Raw genomic sequence first — 18,825 nt, forward strand, 5'->3', positions numbered from 1 at the left:
AAAGCAACCAGCAGGAGCCGGAGCCAAATCCCACGTGTACTCCGTGATGCATTCTGTGACTCAGAAGTCACTTGAATATGCAATCAAAAAAGCAATTTCTGAAGTATCCGGGCCAGGAAGTCCTAAGAGTGTGAAAATAAAAGGCCCTAGAGGGCCACAGCATCTTACTCAACTGCCAAATGCTGGACAGGAATTGGTTAAAGGAGAGATGAGATTTCACATTTTATTCATTCTTATAAAAATGACCTCTGTAGGTTTTAAAAAACAAACCAAAAAAAAAATCCAGCATTACCACAGTAGTTAATTATGACAGATTTCAGCATTTATTGTTAGATAATTTCTCCAGGACAAAGTTATCAGGAATTTTGGCTTCCAGCTACACTGTTTAATTGTTGACCCAGCAAATGCTTTAAGTGACACTACAAATTGTGCTATCATGCAGGAAATCAAACACACACTGTCTTGAATAAAAACATTTCAAGCAGTATACCAAACCATTCCAAGCATTAAACAAACGCCCAACTTCCTTCCCCCTTACCGTGTGTGCCACTCCACTTCATCTTTCGCACGCTCCTTGCGAGCGGCTCTTTGTTTCTCTTCTAGTCTCTCTTTTTCTTTGCTAGCCACATCTAACAAACATTCCGAGAGAGATTGGTTACTTAGTAAAATAAAAACACAGAAAAGACTGCAGAGACATTAATTACAGTTCATTTAGGAAGAGAAAGCATTTGCTGTACACAGTCTCACTGAACAATGGCAACAAAAAACTACAACTGTCATTTCAGAAAAGTTGCTACCACAGTCTCAAAGATGAAATTTTGGTGTTTTATCTATCAGAAACACTGCATTGAGACAGCAGGAAAGAACTCAGATTAGGCATAACAGAGTGAGTGATTTTTTCACTATTTGGCCATGTGTTTTTCTGACAAACACCAGAGCAACAGAGCATGTCTGTTCACCACATGTCTTTCCAGACAAGCTCCACAGCAAGAGAGTGTGTCTGCCAGTTCCCCCCAAGTTAACAAACATGCAAATACACCATCACATAGGATAGCAGTCTTGGGATCCACCTTGGACACATTTCCTCTCCCAGACTTTTCTGGGAAAAAACAGACATCATACATTGTTCAAAAGCATGTTCATTAACACAGGATGAAAAAGAGTTAAGGCTGCTCTGCAAATGGGAAGCTGAAGACAGTGTTACTTTATCAGCCAACCTCCCTTCAGTCATCCCTCTCAAAACTTACTAATGTGAAAGTATTTCCTCCAGCAAACACATACCCATGTTTCCGTTTTCCATATTTCTGATATCTGGACGTAGCCGACAGTCAGTGGGAGCTAATATTGCCTCCATGCCCTTTTCTAGCTCATTGAGACTCACAGCAAAACTGGTGAAATTGTACATCTTAAAAGCAAATTAAAGATAACATACAAGTTATTTTGGAAATGAGGCACTGGATTCCCTATACCGAATGGATACAACAGAATTTCCAGGAGAAATTACTGAGTCAAACCTTCTCCCACTATCTAACATCATGACTTTTAAGAAAAAAACACCCACACCTAAAAGACCAAAAAGTCTTGTTGAAACTATTGAAGTTAGTATCCAGCTGTCCAGTTACTGCACTCTTCAGAGGGCTGATCTCCGAGAGCAGGGTCAGCAGAAGGGAACATGTATCCATATTTTAGCCTCTCTAAGTGCAAAGATCTCACAGACAGGTTAACCTAAGACACCAGACTCACACTGAAGCAGCTGCAGTCAGAGCACACATTCTTTCTACCAACTTTGACACAGCAGTGATGCTTTCAGCACAGGAACAAAGCAGAGAGCTTGTTGTAGTATAATTTTACTGCTGCAGCAAGAACTGCCAGACATGCTAAGGACACACACTTCAACAAGGTTTCCCTTGAACTCCTGTTCCCTTGGGTAAGTCACTAGTGACAGCAATACACAGACTGGTTGAAACAGTTACCTGTGATGAGTTTGGTGGCCTACAATTTATTCTCCAAAGCAATTTACTGCCTGGTATGAACTGCACTGTGTCCTGAACCTCTGGCATATCATCAGCCTCATCATTTTCAGATTTAGTAACATCTTCACTCTGGAACAGAGATAACATTTGGCAGGGGAACAAAGGGGAATTGGACAGTTTCATCTAGAGTTCTACAGTGACTGTTGAAGAATCTGGTCAAATTTGAGATATTAAACACTCTCCTGTACTTCTGCCTCACCCCTCATGTTTGATTTCCCTCACTCTGTATATTGTTCCTCTCATTTTTATCTTAATGTCTTGCTCCCGATATCTCTGAATAGTCTTCCATCACTTATGTACAACTTGAATGTCTGTTTAGAAAAAATTAATATTAATGTCTTTCAGAAATCTTTTCTTTAGCTTCCCTTCTATCCCATGTCATAGCTTAATTTCACCTAACATGACTATTACTTCTTCAGGTTGAAATGAGCGAAGACTGCAATTTAAACTAGTTCCCATAATGGGCTAAGAAAGATAAATAGGGCATGCCTGCTTTTGGATATTGGTTCATCATTTGCAAAAGATCTGGATGTGTGATTAAAAAAAACCAGATATGCACTTTTTTCAGTCTGATTTCCTATTATCTAGATTCTAATAACTATGATCACTGCAGATTTTCTCACTACAGAGACTGTGTACTTAAGTTTATAGAGTGTCTTTCCAAGCTCCTTTGTTATGGGATGCACTGCTTTAATGCATATATAAAATCAAATGCAGTATCCTTCAAGAGGCTGCTCTAAGAATCTGAGAGAATCTGACTGTCATAGGACACAGACAGCTACACAGTCGAATTTCAGAGGATTTTATCACGAGAAATTATTTAAAACCACAGTCACCAGAATGGAAGTTTAAGGCAATAACATCTCAGAGTGATAGTAACACTCCCCTTACTCCCCTTTCTATTCTTACTCCCACCCCCTTTCTATTTTCTTTCTGTCCCCTCTGACATGGCTCATTTATTTTACTCAAAAATACCCTATTAAGTTAAACAGGGCCTGTTTTATACACTAGAAAACAGCTCCATATGGTTAAGAGTCTAATTTCAATCATTTAGTTTGAGTATTCATTATGTAAAAAGACTCTTTTAAACTACTTTCCATGTCAACATCTGGTTTACTGTTAAGACAGTTCCCCATCTAAATATAGATTTAACAGGAAGGAAGGAAAGAAAGAGTTGATTTTCATAAGATGAACAGAGTCTTATTATTTAAAAAAAAAAGTCAAAATATAAGCCTGTACCCTGACAGAATCCAGAGCCAAAAGCAAGGCCTGTTGTTGCTCTAGATTCTTCTGATGTGAATACTCTTTAAAAAAAGTTTGAGCCTCTTCAACATTCAGACTGATTAGCTTCTGTTTAACTTATCATTTTCAATGAGCAACCAGGGTCTGCAAGACCCTGTGGATATCAGGAAACCCAACAGTTCTCTGCTGCACCATACGTTTTGCATTTCCCATATAACCTTGAGGCTTTGGCAGTAACCTACCTGACACTGCTTACATGTGATGAAAAAAACCCTGCATGTTTCCAGACCCCTTTGCCGTCAAGGCTATCTACATCATAAATTTTGAAAGGTTGCATCACCATAAAGCATGACCAACTTAAAAAACATGTAATTACTTTTTTTTTTAAAGCCCAAATCCTAATATTTTTGAAGTTGGCAGTAGAGCCACTTTCCTCATTCAAGGACTGGACAACAGCAGCTTGGGGGTTGATATTTGATGACTTCTCTCTGACAAATCTCTACAATGCTATTTCTATGAGCTCTCTTCAATACCAGCAGCTCACACAAAAATCTACACAAGCTAAAATTGCAGTGCCTTCTCATGGGGCTAACACTGCCCATCTCTGTTGAACCTTCCATTCACCACCATCTGATCATTTCTGTGAAGAAGATGTTTTCCCTTCATTTCTCATAGTTCGGTATCTTTTCTCTCTAAAGAATCCTTAACCTTACCGGCTTCAATTTCTTCTGCTCACCACCTCTCTTCTCATTCTTTTTGTAAGTCTCATACGTAGTGGGATCAGTGCACCATAAGCATTCTGTCCACTTGCCATAGATCACGCACAGCTTCTTTCTGCTGCAGAGAAAGCAAAAGAGACTTAGCTTTTGCTTCTTATAAAGCCTTCTAAGCCAAGTCATGAGGATTCTGATCTATATTAAATATCCAGCTTCCTACTTTGTTGTATTTTATGTTTCTTTGTAGATTTCTTAGGAGTCAGATATTTGATAATGCAAAGAAAAGGTTTCAGCTTATTCTGGTCTTTCTGGCATTCAGCCCTGCAGAACACAGCCTCACGACTTAGTTGCATGCTTTTGCACTGTTAAAATGAGTGTGGGTGCAATAAAGTCAATAGTTTACAATAGAGAGACTCATGAAACAGGTTTGGGTTTGATTAAACATTTCTAATAACCATATTCTCATTATTTTAAACTGAAGACTGAAATTTTGGCTGTACAACAGTAAAATCAGTTGCATTTTCCCTGGCTACCTTTATTTCCAAAGACTGGAATGGAGAGTTTTTCTAATAATGCTTAAAATTATCATCCTAGAATCAAGAGGTTTAATACTGACACAGAGAACAGAAATGGGTTACAATCTGCATTGGTAGTGACTTTGGAGTCACATCACTTGTGGTCACTATGCCAGCACTAAAGAAATGCCACAGGGCTCAGAAATAGAGGCCAAGAGGCTTTTATCACTTACTTTTTGTCCTGAATGTATCCCTCTACTCTGTGAAGCTCTTTCCCAAACAGTCCACATGGTTTAAAATTAAGGACACATTTATCTCCAGTACTGTAGAGGAAATAAGTACATGTGTAAAGAAACAAGCCTCTAAATGGATTAGTAAGTTTACTTTTCTACCTTATTTAGCTTTTTTTGTATAGTTACAGTTAGCTGGGGGGGGGGGTGTGTAGTAATTTATATAATTATTTTTCTTTAACTATGGTTTATTATCTGACCAGGGCATTAGAGAAAAGGCACACAAATTTCAGAATTCCACAGAAAGGACGAAAAAGAAATCAATGTTCACATGAAGACATCAGCCTGTGAAAGCCCAGTGAAAACATGACCATGCTTCTGAGTTTCATGTACATCTAAAATTTATCAAAAGTACTAGGAATAAAACAGAACGCAGTCTTGCATACTAAACCCACGCTATTAACACACTGCATTTCAGATTAGTATCTATTCACAGCTAACTGTAATGAGAAATAACTTTTACAAATGACCTATGCAGGAAAGTCTAGTTAAATGCATTCAAAAGTACCTCTAAATTGCATATCAAAAACTCTGAACTAAACATTTTACAAACAAAAAACAGCATTATATTTCCACATCTTCCTTGCATTGAGATGTACTAATCTCTCGCGGTGAGGTATCAGGTCATGCTTCTATGTCAAGCACAAACTATACAGAGATCATCCTGGGTCCTGTGTGCCAATACAGGAGATAGAATTGTAAGTTTGATGCTATGAGAAGTATCAAAACAGCAGCCCTCCTGGATTAAAGCTCCGATTTATTGACAGAAAAATATGTGCAGAAGTAATACAGTTTTTACAAAATTCTCTCCCACATCATTACAGGAGGTAATTTATTTTATGTAAGGTAAAAAGCTTTTATATAGGCGGTTGGCAGAGCAGTTGACATGCTCTAAGTTCACATTATCCTACTCTGCAGTCATTTTTCTGTGCTGTACCCTTAATTTACGACATTCTCTATTTTCAAAACTAAAAAGAATGCCAAAATCACAATCAACATGGAGGTCCACTGCAAGCCTCTGACAATTACTCCATTTAATGGTTCTGGAGTTAAATTTAATTTCTGTTCTCCGTCAACAGGCCTGAATTTGAATAACCCACAAATATAAAATCTTTGTATCCTATAAGCCATCTAGCCCTGTGCCTTTTCATTAATATTATTATGATACTAAGCCCAGTCCAACGCCTAGTTTGCATTTGTCAGAAGGGAAAAAAAATGAAAAAAAATAGACTAAACAAAGCTTCCTATGTAATCTGACAAAAATCAAAACTCTGCTTTGTAATAAAAGTGACCATGTACCAGTCCCTATAAGCCAACCCTCAGTTTCATGATTACCATTACCTGTGATTTACAATTTCTACTGTTCCATATTGTTCTAACCACAGTTTACCAATAATTACATTATGTACACAACAGGTTGGATTTGTCCATGTGTAAGCTTCATTATGTCTGTAAAGAAAATAAGAGAAATAGATCATTTTCTTGAGTTTGAGATGGAATGTAAGCCTGTTTTTAATTCTGTTTATGGCAGGGCAAAATATTTAGCACTCCTATGAACAGCCAGCAGTTAACCTCAAAACAGAAAAGAAACAGACTTTTCTTTATAAGTCAAAAATCTGTTGTATCTAAACATTAGTGTAAGTTAATAAAGTGATATTCCCTTTATTTTTCTTCCTTCTCACAGAGTTGAAATAGTAAGTTTTAGAGTTGCTGTGCTTTTGGTCACATATTCCAGACCAACATAAACAGCCATCCAGGAATTTATCTTTTTCATTTGCACTTTTAAAGTTGTGCGTGACAAAACATAATACTCACAGGAGAACTGGACCGACAAACTAAGGCTCACAGCACCTTCTATTCAACTACTGCAGCAGCCCTGCAGACTTCTTCCTAAAGCTCTTTCTTGTAAACCTCTATTATAATCTAGAGAGCACCTTTTTGTGATAAAAAAAGCACTGAACAGAAATATTTGAGTCTTCTACCAGAGAAGTTAGTCACTACCTGTTCTGACCAAGGTTTGATAGGAAGATACTCCTCCTCTAGGGTTGGTCAGACTAACTAACAGCTTTTCATTTTACAAACACTGAGCCATAAAGGCTTCTGAACCTGAAGAGAGTGACACAAGTCAGCAAACTGCGTAAGTGGTTTTCACAAATATGCCACAAGCTTCCACATCAGTATATGAGGTCTGCTCCAGTGTCACCGAGGGCAATTTTGGGGGTGTGTGTGGTTTGGGGGTTTTTTAGGGTTGGTTGGTTAACACCAGTGGGACACGATAGCACTATATTCAAGCTTCATAAACATGACATTTAAAAATCCAATTTATTACTCAATTCCATCCTTTCCCAAAGATTTACTGAGAAGAAGTCCTACAATTGAAAGATTTTCCACTTAGTTTTATTTTGGTTTTAATGTTTTGTGAAAAGCTTTACAAAGATGAGTTAACAGATTCTAAATCCTTAAAAGACATTATTCTAAAAGGGGTCAAAATGTCAAACAACAGGATTCCTGTTATCACTAGCTCAGCAGAGTCAAAGCCATGTATTCTCACTCATCTTTCCATGCTGGTAAAAGAAATGCTGAAGTTACCTGGTTAGTAATCAATCCATCTCAGGAAAGCCTGCAAACTCTATTTTAATACAAAAAATATAGAAACACAGTGCCCTCTTTGTAACAAATGCCTTGTACTTCTCCTCCCAATAAGTATGGAGAGAACACTGCTACTTAGTATTTCCAACTAGTCTGTCATTTTCCAGTACAGAGAAAAAGCAGATCATTAAAGTCTGACTATTTTCCACAGCAAATTGTCTTCAAGCATGCTTTAGAACAATGACTACTCTTCAAGTGGGGAAAAAATACCAGAACCCCCCAAATTCATCCTACCAGCCTTAGCACATTTTGATTCAGGAACTACTTGACACCAAAAGCTGTATAGCATAAAACAAAACACAACACACTCATGGCCAGCCCTGATAAATTGAAACACTTGTGCTGCAGAAGTGAGGAAGAAGTGTGTTTTCTAATGCATGTTTTGAAAACATAGTCATGGCTATCGTAAATGCAATACTTAACACTGACTTGCAATTTTGCTTCCTAAAGAGCTACTTGTTCACTGCGGCCCTGAGCAGTTCTCAGAGTACTCAAACCAACAGAATGGTATGAATCACAACACTGAGAGGCTCAACATTTGATTTCAACTTCTGCTGCTAACTTGAAGCAATTATTTAAAATAAATGCTTTAATCGTCTATATCCCAGTTTAAATTTGTGCAGAGCAAGAATTTTAATAGTCTTCTAAATAAAGGCTCTCTCTCAAGCAACAAACTTTATTTTTGTCACGTCTACATTCTACACTAACATTCATAGTTCCTTCTACACTCAGAAGAAATCTCCGCTATTTCCATCACCATGTATATCTAAGAGCAGTTCATACTTTTATAAGCTTTGGAAGATTAGATGCCAGCAGCTCAACAAATAAACTGTGCTTTCAAAAGAAACTACAGGAAAAGTCAGTGCTTGATATGGCAGGCAAGTTGACTCTTTATTGAAACCAAATGTCTAGAAATTTTCTAAGTATTTCAAAACAACCTCAGAGTTAGGCCTGAGAAAAGCTTTTATGAAAGCACCTTCAACTGCAGAATACTTTTTCTGCAACTATTATCTACTGCATCCTCGCGTCCTACTTGGGAAAGCTCAAGAGTCTTTGTGCCACCAGGGCACAAACCAACCTCTGGAAGGTCACGTAATTTATGAGACACACGCTCAATTAGAGACGAGCCTGGGAGCAACCTGGAGAGGCATTCTTGATTTTCATAGGAAGGTGATCACACACAGGAAGCGTTAAACAGGTGACAAGGCAATCCTGACAAGTTTCTCATGTTTTCTTATCACACAGAACAGCTATTCTGAAGATGCAGTTCTTTCCACACAAACATATACACACCAACTATCAAAACCAACAACAATATTTAAAAGTGAGACAAGTTTGAACAGCCCAGTAATAGAATTTTATCTCTCTATTTAAATTTTACATGCCTTCACAGAACTAGCTTTTGGTAGCATTCAGTTTTTAAGAAATGTTAATTTTCATAGTGGAAAAACTGGGTCAAATTGTTACATATGCAAGTGTGACATAACATAAACAGAGCCCTGAAATTAAGCAGTGAAAATTAAGTTGTAAATAAACGCTTATACCTTCTTCAGCAAGAAGTGTTTAGATAATCACCTATGATGAGCCAATAGAATGATTATTGCTTATCTTTTTATTCAAGTAAATGTTAAGGAGATCAACATAAAAAAAGGTATTTACTTCTCATACTCACTTCAGAAGCTCCAAAGTAATTGTTCCCCGAGGTTCCGCTTCTATACTCTTTCCCCAGAATTTTAGTTTGGGATAAATTGATCCATGAAAAATAAAGTCCTTATTGAGGCCTTCAGAATAAAACGCACTAATAGGTGGGTGGTGGCTGACTTGCTCAGATATAAACCTAAATCCTAAATCCTCCCTAGCAACAACAAAAGAGAGCATTAGACAGTAAATATTTTTTTTTTAATATTACAAGAGAAAAGAGCTACTTGATACTTTAAAAAATTTTGAAGAACTTCTAGATTAAACTGAAAGTGAGACTTTTGCTTTTCTAGTCCTGTGACACATTTACAATTAATGAAAGAATTGGTACTCTGAACACTCTCTCTTTATACCTAAAACCAACTCACATTCAAACACCTAAATGACTTTCCACCCAGAAAGGCATCTGAAGAAGTTTCACTGAAATAACTCATGAAAATACTGAAACTGTTTGGGCAGCAGGAGAAGGTCTGACTGAAAATTCTCTTCTCCACTGCAGACATATCACCCATTTATTTAAGCAACCTGGAAGTCCTTCAGACCAACTCCTCTATCTGACATGATCAGCAAAACACTATTTAAATTAATTAATAGTGTCTGGTCACAAATATCATTGGTGGAAGAACATGTAGCAGTTTTTCTCTGAATAATTCAAAGAATACTCTGTCTAAACCTAGAAATAAAATTATTAGCTTTATAACAGCTTCTCAAAGATTTTGAGATGGTTTGGGGAAAAGAATTTTAGCTATACTCAAATATATTTTAGTAGATTTTTATTTATTTCACTGAATAAACAACCGAACTAGTACGAGAGTCTGCTAACTCAGGAACACAAATAGCCCCAGCTCCCAATTTAAAGTAATTATTACCTGGTTAATTCATAAGTTTCTCCTAACAGTGGGTTAAATGGTTTGCCAGTTCTCTCCCACTGAGAAGCTACAGCAGAAACTGCAAAAGCAGCTACAGCCTATAAGCAAATTGAGAACACATTGTTATGAGAACAGTACCTTAAAACTCTAAATTTAATATATTTGTTGCACGTTAGAGTATTTCATTATTCTTTCAAAAACAAAGCGCTATATATTGCTTAAGGACAAAACATTTGTAAGCCATAGGGTAAGTGATATAGAATTGGGAAATACATGCAGATAAGAATCTCATTTCCAAAAGGAATTATTTTCTGTAGTAAATTCTGTCAGGTTACACTCTGCCCCACGCTTCTCCACCTGTCTCTAAGAGGACAGCCTGGTTTTTTAAAATCTACTTTTCCTCTATTTTGACTGTCCCCTACACTCAGCTTGTTGGGAACAGAGTCTTGCTTTTCCTAGTGTCAGACAAGCATTATTTTTAACACAGATGAGATTTCTTGAATCATACCAGCAGGTACAAATGACACTTAGAAGCTCCTGCAGGCTGATAAGTAGAGGTATGCGTTACACAAGCACAGAATACAAGATATACATTCCAGATTCATTTAAGTAAAACCAGAGCTATGTATAACCTAATGCACATGGGTCTGGTTTCACCATATTCAGTCCCTTGTTGTGAGACCAGCCAGGTACTATATTCTACTCCCAACAACAACCAGGTCTGGAGAAGAGTGGTAAAGCTTATCTCTGTCACAACAATTTTTCATCCAGTAATATAAAAATCATGGAGCTACTCAACAAATCAATTTAGGGTGACTTAAAGCCAAGATTTCATCTTCACAATGCAAAACTACAAAAAGAGTCACGGTTAGAGCAATCATGAAAAGGGTTGAGGCCCTTGGGCATCATCAGTTGTGGCACTCTCCTGCACTACTTTTGGCTCAAACTCTGTGCACAATCAAGTGTGAAAGTGTCACAAATATCTGATACAGCCACTATGAAAGAAGTTTTCTAAACAGACAAATATGGGCATTCTTATGATAGCCCCAGGGGAAGAAATACATGCAAGTGAGAAATTGTCTTAAAATTAAAGACTCGGGGAGAGAAAAAACTTCTTCTGAATTAACCAGAAGGTGGTAGCTGTTACCTACCTGCATTCTTTCCAGGGGGTCTGCATGACTACAAGCCTTATTAATGAGGTATATATGTTCCATATATTCTGTTATCCGTTGAAGGAAACTCAATGGCTCATTGAAGACAATAGGCATCGTAATCTTAGACAGCTCCTAGGTAACAAAAGGATAAGTTAATTTCTTAGACACAACACTAAGTTAGCAACTGACAACAACAAGAATTTTGAAAATAGGTTGTGAGTTAGTTTATTTCTAGCATTTTTCAAAAGACATTTGGCAAGCTTATAGTAGACCTTTAAGTGCTACAGCACAATCTTTCAGATTTACAGGATCTTTCAGAATAATTAACTTCAAAAATTGATCCATCTAACCTAGTAAAGTCTAGAAAAATGTTACCTTCTATTCTGTGGTCTACATAAAACAGAAGAGCTTAAAATTTCCATAGATAGCAGCAATAATGTGCCAACCAGTTCATTACTGATATTTAAGAACCACACATTCCTTTGAAATCCTCACATATGTATTTGCATAAAATCTAACTATTTTACTGGAGTAACCACAAATTATTTTTTGAAATGAACAGTTACATAAAGAATAGGGTTTGAATTGCTCTAACAAATTTTAGCGGCTTTATTTAAGCAACCTGTTATTTGTGTCAGAATGTTTCTCATTTCACATGTGGATACAAGATGGACATGAAGTTCACACAGAGATTTCCAATTCCCCAGGTCTTTTATGATATCCAAGCAAGTTTGGCTGTTTTTAATTAAAAAGTTGCACTCATGACTGAGAACAAAAGCACTGTTTAAGTGCTTAAAACTTAGTGGAAAGGATAATTAAAAAATTAACCAGATGAAATTAATGCAATGTTTTCCTCACATTGTTACAGGCAGTAATAATGTTGCCCCTAACTGACTTAAATTGATTTGATCTAAGCAAAGCATTCTAGTAGATAGGTTGCTCATCCTAACAAAAGGAGTTTTGACAGAACAGCTGTATATCCTAGATGACATCAAATAAGCCAGCAGAAGGGCTCACTGACTTGTCTGTTGCATTCACAAAGGACTGTTCTGGCAGACCTAGACTACACAGGAATGTAATGCTTAATGCTTCTAAAAAGGAGCTACGGCAGCAAGACCCTCCAGGGAAGAACATCATTTTCATTCCTAATAAGAATGAAGTAATCAAACCTGTAACTGGATTCTTAAAGGATTAAAAGAAAACAGCAGTGATGGCCAATAATGATGCAAGCATCAGGCTCATTTAACACAGAGTAATGTAAAGGTCTGTGTCTCTGAGTTCAAGAACAAATCTTGTGACCCAATTACATCACATCATCGGTACCCCAAGCCCACGCTGGGCTTTCTAAGAAACTAACAGATTCGAAACTTTTCTATCCCTTCAATCAGATGAAAGCAATTTTTGTTGGCACAAACTGCTTAAATTATGGAGGGGAAGAAAAAAAGAAAAAACCCCACCAAAATAAGGCCTTAAATCACCTTTTGCCAAGTAAAGAATAAAAAAAGCAGAGAAGAGAGCATTGTGTTAATCAAACCATATTTGACTATACTTTTAATGGCTTTAGTCCAGTTCTTATAGGACAGCATTAGAAATGCCAATCCACATACTCCAACAGCTAAAGAAGATAAGGAAATGGTGCCGTTAGTAAATGAATGCTGCGATTTAGAGATTTGCAGCTTAAGATGATGTTCCCTACAGAAAAAAATGCAAAATGCACCAGGTGTTATTCTGTGTCTTAAGGTTTAAGCAATAAAATTAACCACTTGAAGTTAGGAGACCTAACATCAGCATGTTTCATTCAAGCTAACTTACCAGTCCAATGCATTTTTTTAATATGCTCCACACACTAAAATCACTTCTAGAAAACATTGGGGCAGGTAATGATGTCCTGTAATTGGAAAAAATAACTGTCATTATCAGCCCCTTAAACAACAAGACACTTTCATTTGTAGGTATTGAAGTAATTTTTAAAGCAAGCAAAGCATTAACCTAGAGTTGACATGGGAAGCAGACAACTGAAATGTCTTTTCAGTTCCAGAGAATTAACCTCTCCCAATGAGAACAGTAATGCCCCAAAAGATAATGAGCCAGCACATACTCACTTCTCATTTACTAGGTAGTACTATGTGTTTACCTGTGTCTCTTAATTCCATTTTCTTGAATCTCAGTCTCTCCATTATGCTTTCCAGTCCTATTGCTTTGGTGTGGATCTAGATCAAGCATTTCTGCAACTTTATGATTTGCTTCTGAAAAGTCTCCTGAAGAATTGTCAGAATCAAAGCCTGTATAAAAATCATAAGGCAACAGTTTTCTTAGGAACCTTATTATGCCAGAGTGCCACTCACATGATAACTCTCACAGCATAAATACACTTATACCAGGTTATTTTATTTTTAAAAATACCAGAATGAAAACCCTTTATTAAGTGACCTCATTTCCAAGAGTATTTAGAGCCAAGTATTGCATTAGAATCAAGCATTCTCAACTCATTTTTCACACTGCTGAATATAAAACCAATTTAGAATCTTTTAAGTTCTTCAGTAGCTCTTAATCAGATTAGCTGTATTGTCTCCTCTTCAGAGTTGCACTGTGATTACAATAATTTTGTTGAGGAAAACTACATAACTGAAAGACCTTAAAAGATTAATACAATTCCCCTTCACAACTGTCACAGTATCACAACAGAGAGCACTGCTGATCATTCACTGTAATAGAATCACAGAATGGTTTGGGTTGGAGGCAACCTTAAAGGTCATCTAGTTCCAACCCCCTGCCCTGGGCAGGGACACCTTCCACTAGCCCAGGTTGCCCAAAGCCCCGTCCAACCTGGCCTTGAACCCTTCCAGGGAGGGGGCAGCCACAACCTCTCTAGGCAACCTGTGCCAGTGTCTCACCACCCTCAGAGTGAAGAATTTATTCTAATCTACCCTCTTTCTGTTTAAAAGCCATTACCTCTTGTCCTATCACTACATGCCCTTGTAAAAAGTCCCTCTCCAGCTTTCTTGTAAGGCCCCTTTAAGTACTGGAAGGTGACTATAAGGTCTCTCTGGAGCCTTCTCCTCTCCAGCTGAACACCCCCAACTCTCTCAGCCTGTCCTCACAGGGGAGCTGCTCCAGCCCCCTGATCATCTTTGTGGCCTCCTCTGGACCCGCTCGAGCAGGTCCATGTCCTTCTGATGTTGGTGCCCCCAGAGCTGGACACAGCACTGCAGGGAGGGTCTCACAACAGCGGAGCAGAGGGGGAGAATCCCCCCCCCCTCAACCTGCTGGCCACACTTCTTTTGATGCAGCCCAGGACATGGTTGGCTTTCTGGGCTGAGAGTACACGTTGCTGGCTCACAGGCAGTTTTCAATCCACCAATACCCCCAAGTCCTTCTCCTTGGGGCTGCTCTCCATCCACTCCTCACCCAACCTGGATTTGTGCTTGGGATTGCCCCGACCCATGTGCAGGACCTTGCCCTTGGCCTTGTTGAACTCCATGAGGTTTGCACATCCCACCTCTCCAGCCTGTCCAGGTCCCTCTGGATGGCACATCCCTTCCCTCCAGCGTGTCACTGCACCACACAGCTCGGTGTTGTCGGTGAACTTGCTGAGGGTGCCTCGATCCCACTGTCCATGTCACCAACAAAGCTGTTAAACAGCGCTGGTCCCAACCCCGACTCCTGAGGAACGTCACTCGTCACTGCTCTCCACTTGGACATCGAGACATTGACCTCAACTCTGAGTGCGACCATCCATAAAGGAACATTTTTGTTGAAAATAATTCAAAAAGCATTAAGTCCTTTTTGAGTGCCACAAGGGTCAATTCTTCATCAAGAATCACAAGAAGACTTCCAAGTTTCCAGCTTCCAGAAGTTTCCAGCTTCCAATTTAAGAATCAGAATCCAAAAGCAACATGAAAACATGTGTATTCACTGGCAAAGGATTCTTGCCACGGTTTTAAGGAATACACTAAGATTATTTTTGTATTCCTCTCATTCCAGCTATCACAACCTGGGCAACCGCTTTTCTATGTGCTGACAGTTACCATCACACTCAGCTACAGCCTACCGAAACTCCAGCTGTGGGTAAAGAAAGATTCCAAAATATTACAAACCATCTAAGCACTCTATTGGAGTAAAGAAACCAGTTTTGACAAAGATTATTTCAATTTTAAATAGAGTAGAATTTTGTGATCCTCTGCCATTAACTTTTTAAAAATAGAGAGTATCTATCATAAGTAGTACTTTAACTTTTCTTTTTGTTAACGTCTCCAGCAGACTGCTTTTACTTTATTAGAGCAATTCATGCAAAGCACATTCAGAAACAAAAAGCTGTGTTTTTTGAGGGATCAAGACCATGACACTAACATTCAAAACTGCACAAGGAAGTACTACCGATATGATCTTATTTGGTAAACAGCAGGTGTAATGGGTGATGTCATGTATTAAACTGTCTCCTACATTTTGATGTCACAAGCATGTAATTATACAGCAATAACCACACCTTAGCAGTCTTAGTACTTAATTGAAAAGTATGATAGTCATATATATATATTCAGGTCATTAAAATGAAGACTACCCTGAAACACCCGTCTTCAAAAAAAAAAAACCCACATGCCTATCTTCAGTCAAGCCACAACTAAATATTTGTAATTTAAAAATGGCAATTCTAACCACATATTAGCTTTTCTTGGAATCTGCTACAGTACAAGGAGATGGAAAAGGCAGGTACTGTAGGGCATAACAAAATAACCTTTATTAGTTTGACTGATGAATTTGGAAGAAACAGATGAGCTCTCTGGTACACGTGCCCTCACCCAGAAAGCTGATCAAGTGCACACAACATAAGGAACAGCATCACATTTAATGGGCACTTCAGTGAGATAAATGCACCTAAATGTAAAAGTAAAGCTTCATAACAGGAATAGTCAACTGGCTTATAGGAGAACAGTTATGAAAAATGTTACTAGAATTACAGCCTTTACACTGTACCTGAAACCCTCCAAACCCTATCAAATGTTCATTGTTTTTATCCACACTGACCTTTCTGTTTCTCCATGATTCAGAATTGGTTTGCCCTGTTCCTGTACAGCTCAACGAGAATTTAGATTCAGGTATATATATTATTTATGGACAACAAGATATTGATAAGTAAATAAATGCAAAATCAAACAAGCACCTTGCATACAAACAACAAAAATTAAATCCCCGCTCCAGAAAAATAAGATATATCAAAAGTACAAAGTCTGCTTTATTAGAGTGCACCTCCACCTAATTACCTTAAAAACCAAACCAAACTCACTAGGGTACACAGCTAGATAATCACTAGACTTTCAACCGTAAGTATCAGCTGGTTTGTCTACTACAAACCCATTGAGAAAGTTTTAAAAGCTGTTTCTCAATGAAGTTCTAAATAATATGGTTCTATGAAGAACTATCCAAAGAATGTTCTTCACAGAGGAAGTACTGATCTGGAATAAAAACAGCTTACTGAAATGATCTGTTGTAGTTTTCCTAAGTTACAAAAAGAGCCTTTCTCCAGCTGCCATTAAAGCCTTGAACTTGCAAAACTGAGTAGATAAGTTTTAATTACAGCACAGTTTTTATAGTGAAAAGCCACTGGGAGTGAGGATAAAAATGAGGATTTAAAAGGGGGATAGGGGACCACACAGAAATAAAATGTCAAAAATTTGGTTAACCAGAAGCCCCAACTTATGTATGTTGAGGGTGAAACAAAATCTTTAAAAGAGTCTTAAATTTTCAAAGTCAAATACATAAGTGCCAACATTAATCTATTTCAAGAGCTTAAAGAAGAGTGACTTGCCAGTAACTCTAGTTTTCTTAGCCTTCTTCTTCCACATCCTGCAAATGAAACAAGTCCACCCAGACTATGCTATACATCCACCTACGAGGGAGCAGAGAGGTGCACTGCTCTGTGAGTCATGTATGAAGACACAAGACCGCCCCTTTCGTACAGTCAGCAACTTCCTTAAATACTAATTAAGCCTTGTCACTCAAGACGGAAAGGGAATCAAAACAGCATAGTACTGAGAACCCCAAGACCTAAAAAGGGCATAAGGAATAGGGATAAATACACTGGAAGTGTAGACAGTAAGTGAAGCAAGAGGTAAGTTTTTCTTTGCCAGAAGTTACCATTCTCCACTTTCCAAAAGCAATCCATCTTCACAACACGTAGCCGTATCACGCTGCCCTGACAGGAGGCAGGCTGGCCTTTCACGAGAGCTGCAGTACTTAAACATTATGGCAGAATCCGCTGATTCGGTTTGATCCAGATACTATGAAAAGACATAAATTTGGCAGCAGATACCTCACTTCCTCTGTCCCAAGTGAAATAAATAGTTTACAGTGAACAACAGCCAAGCAATAGGAAACAGAAGGGCAACATCCTCACAAATACACCAGGCTGGATTAACCTCATGGGCACAGAACAGGTTTCCATGGAACTGCAGGTTAGCATTTCAAAAAGCAAAACTAAGCTATTCATGTTTGTCAAATAAATTACCCTGGTAACTAGCCACGCATTTTCATGTGCTGTGGCGATCCTTTCACAAAACACTTTGGCAAATAGATATTTGGGAGAATTAATGAAGGATACAGTTCTGACAGAGCAGAACCTGATGGCACACAGTCTTTAACAAGTCTGTGATGAGATTAATAAACCCAAGGTGATACAGGCTAGGAGGCCAGTGATCAAAGCTGTATGCTCCCCATCTCACAAAAGATTTCAAAGAACATGAAATTCATCCAAGCATTGACCACTTTACCTGATCCAGTCTCAGAAAAGACTACCTCTTGTATTTGAGAAAAAGTAGATGCTGTGCTGTCAAGAATTAACTGAGACCACAGGAAACATTCCCAAGAGATTCCCAAGGGGAGTACTCATTCATGAAGTAAGGATGTCAAGTGTCCAACTAATCAGCAATGCTAATAACCCCTGAAGGCAAAGAAACTTCGCTATGGAAACTCTTTTCTGGTCACTAACTCGATTCATCACCTATACAACACACTCCATCCTGCACATTTACAAGTGTAATCATCATCCAGTCAGGGTCAAACCATGTGCCAGGAGGATGATTCCCAACCACACAACGTGCAATTCCATCACATGAGCATCTTTTGGATGTGATGGGGACAGTGTCAGAAGCAGGAAACTTCTCAAAGAGATGAAATCCACCACAACAAAAAACAGGGGTCTCCTTAGGATAGATTCATGTTCTAGAAGTGGATGTCATCAATTAACAACTACAGAAGATTGTGGCTTCCTCAAGGAGTGAACTCATAGTATCTTAAAGGAGACAGCATACTACTTGGCCTGCCACTGAGACTGCTGCAGAGTTCTAAAGCCTAACTCCCGATGGAGTTCAAGTGCTCTCCTAAGCCTGGTTTGCTACTTACAGGACACAAAGCACAGTACCCAGTTACTAAAATCAGTGAACTTGTGGGAACACATTGCAGCTCCCTCTGGGGAAACAAGGGCCCGGGACTCTGAGAGCAAGACGAGAAGAGTATAGCGTACATGCTGTTTTCATCTCAACATGCAGCTAAGACACAGCTGGAGAACGTGCTCGTTCCTGGTAGCCATGTCCCAGTCCTAGACTTAGAGCAGAACAAGCATGTGTCTAAAGGTGGCTTCTGCCCATCTACTGATCTGACCTA

The 18,825-nt window shown here is 38.4% G+C and overlaps 1 protein-coding gene across 4 annotated transcripts in view; it reads right to left on the reverse strand.

The window, feature by feature from the left end:
* Nucleotides 1-18,825, reverse strand: part of OSBPL2 (oxysterol binding protein like 2) — a 40,707-nt gene that overhangs the window by 4,604 nt on the left and 17,278 nt on the right. For all 4 annotated transcript variants that reach the window (XM_074888488.1, XM_074888490.1, XM_074888491.1 and 1 more), the window contains 11 exons: nt 13,301-13,448; nt 12,979-13,054; nt 11,164-11,298; nt 10,013-10,110; nt 9,118-9,300; nt 6,138-6,245; nt 4,740-4,829; nt 3,989-4,112; nt 1,974-2,102; nt 1,282-1,405; nt 539-629 (listed from right to left, as the gene is read on the reverse strand). In XM_074888488.1, the coding sequence (XP_074744589.1) occupies nt 539-629; nt 1,282-1,405; nt 1,974-2,102; nt 3,989-4,112; nt 4,740-4,829; nt 6,138-6,245; nt 9,118-9,300; nt 10,013-10,110; nt 11,164-11,298; nt 12,979-13,054; nt 13,301-13,448 (1,306 nt within the window). The remainder of the gene's footprint in view (nt 1-538; nt 630-1,281; nt 1,406-1,973; nt 2,103-3,988; nt 4,113-4,739; nt 4,830-6,137; nt 6,246-9,117; nt 9,301-10,012; nt 10,111-11,163; nt 11,299-12,978; nt 13,055-13,300; nt 13,449-18,825) is intronic.

This window comes from Strix uralensis, chromosome 18, assembly GCF_047716275.1.
Source record: "Strix uralensis isolate ZFMK-TIS-50842 chromosome 18, bStrUra1, whole genome shotgun sequence".
Lineage (NCBI taxonomy): Eukaryota > Metazoa > Chordata > Aves > Strigiformes > Strigidae > Strix > Strix uralensis.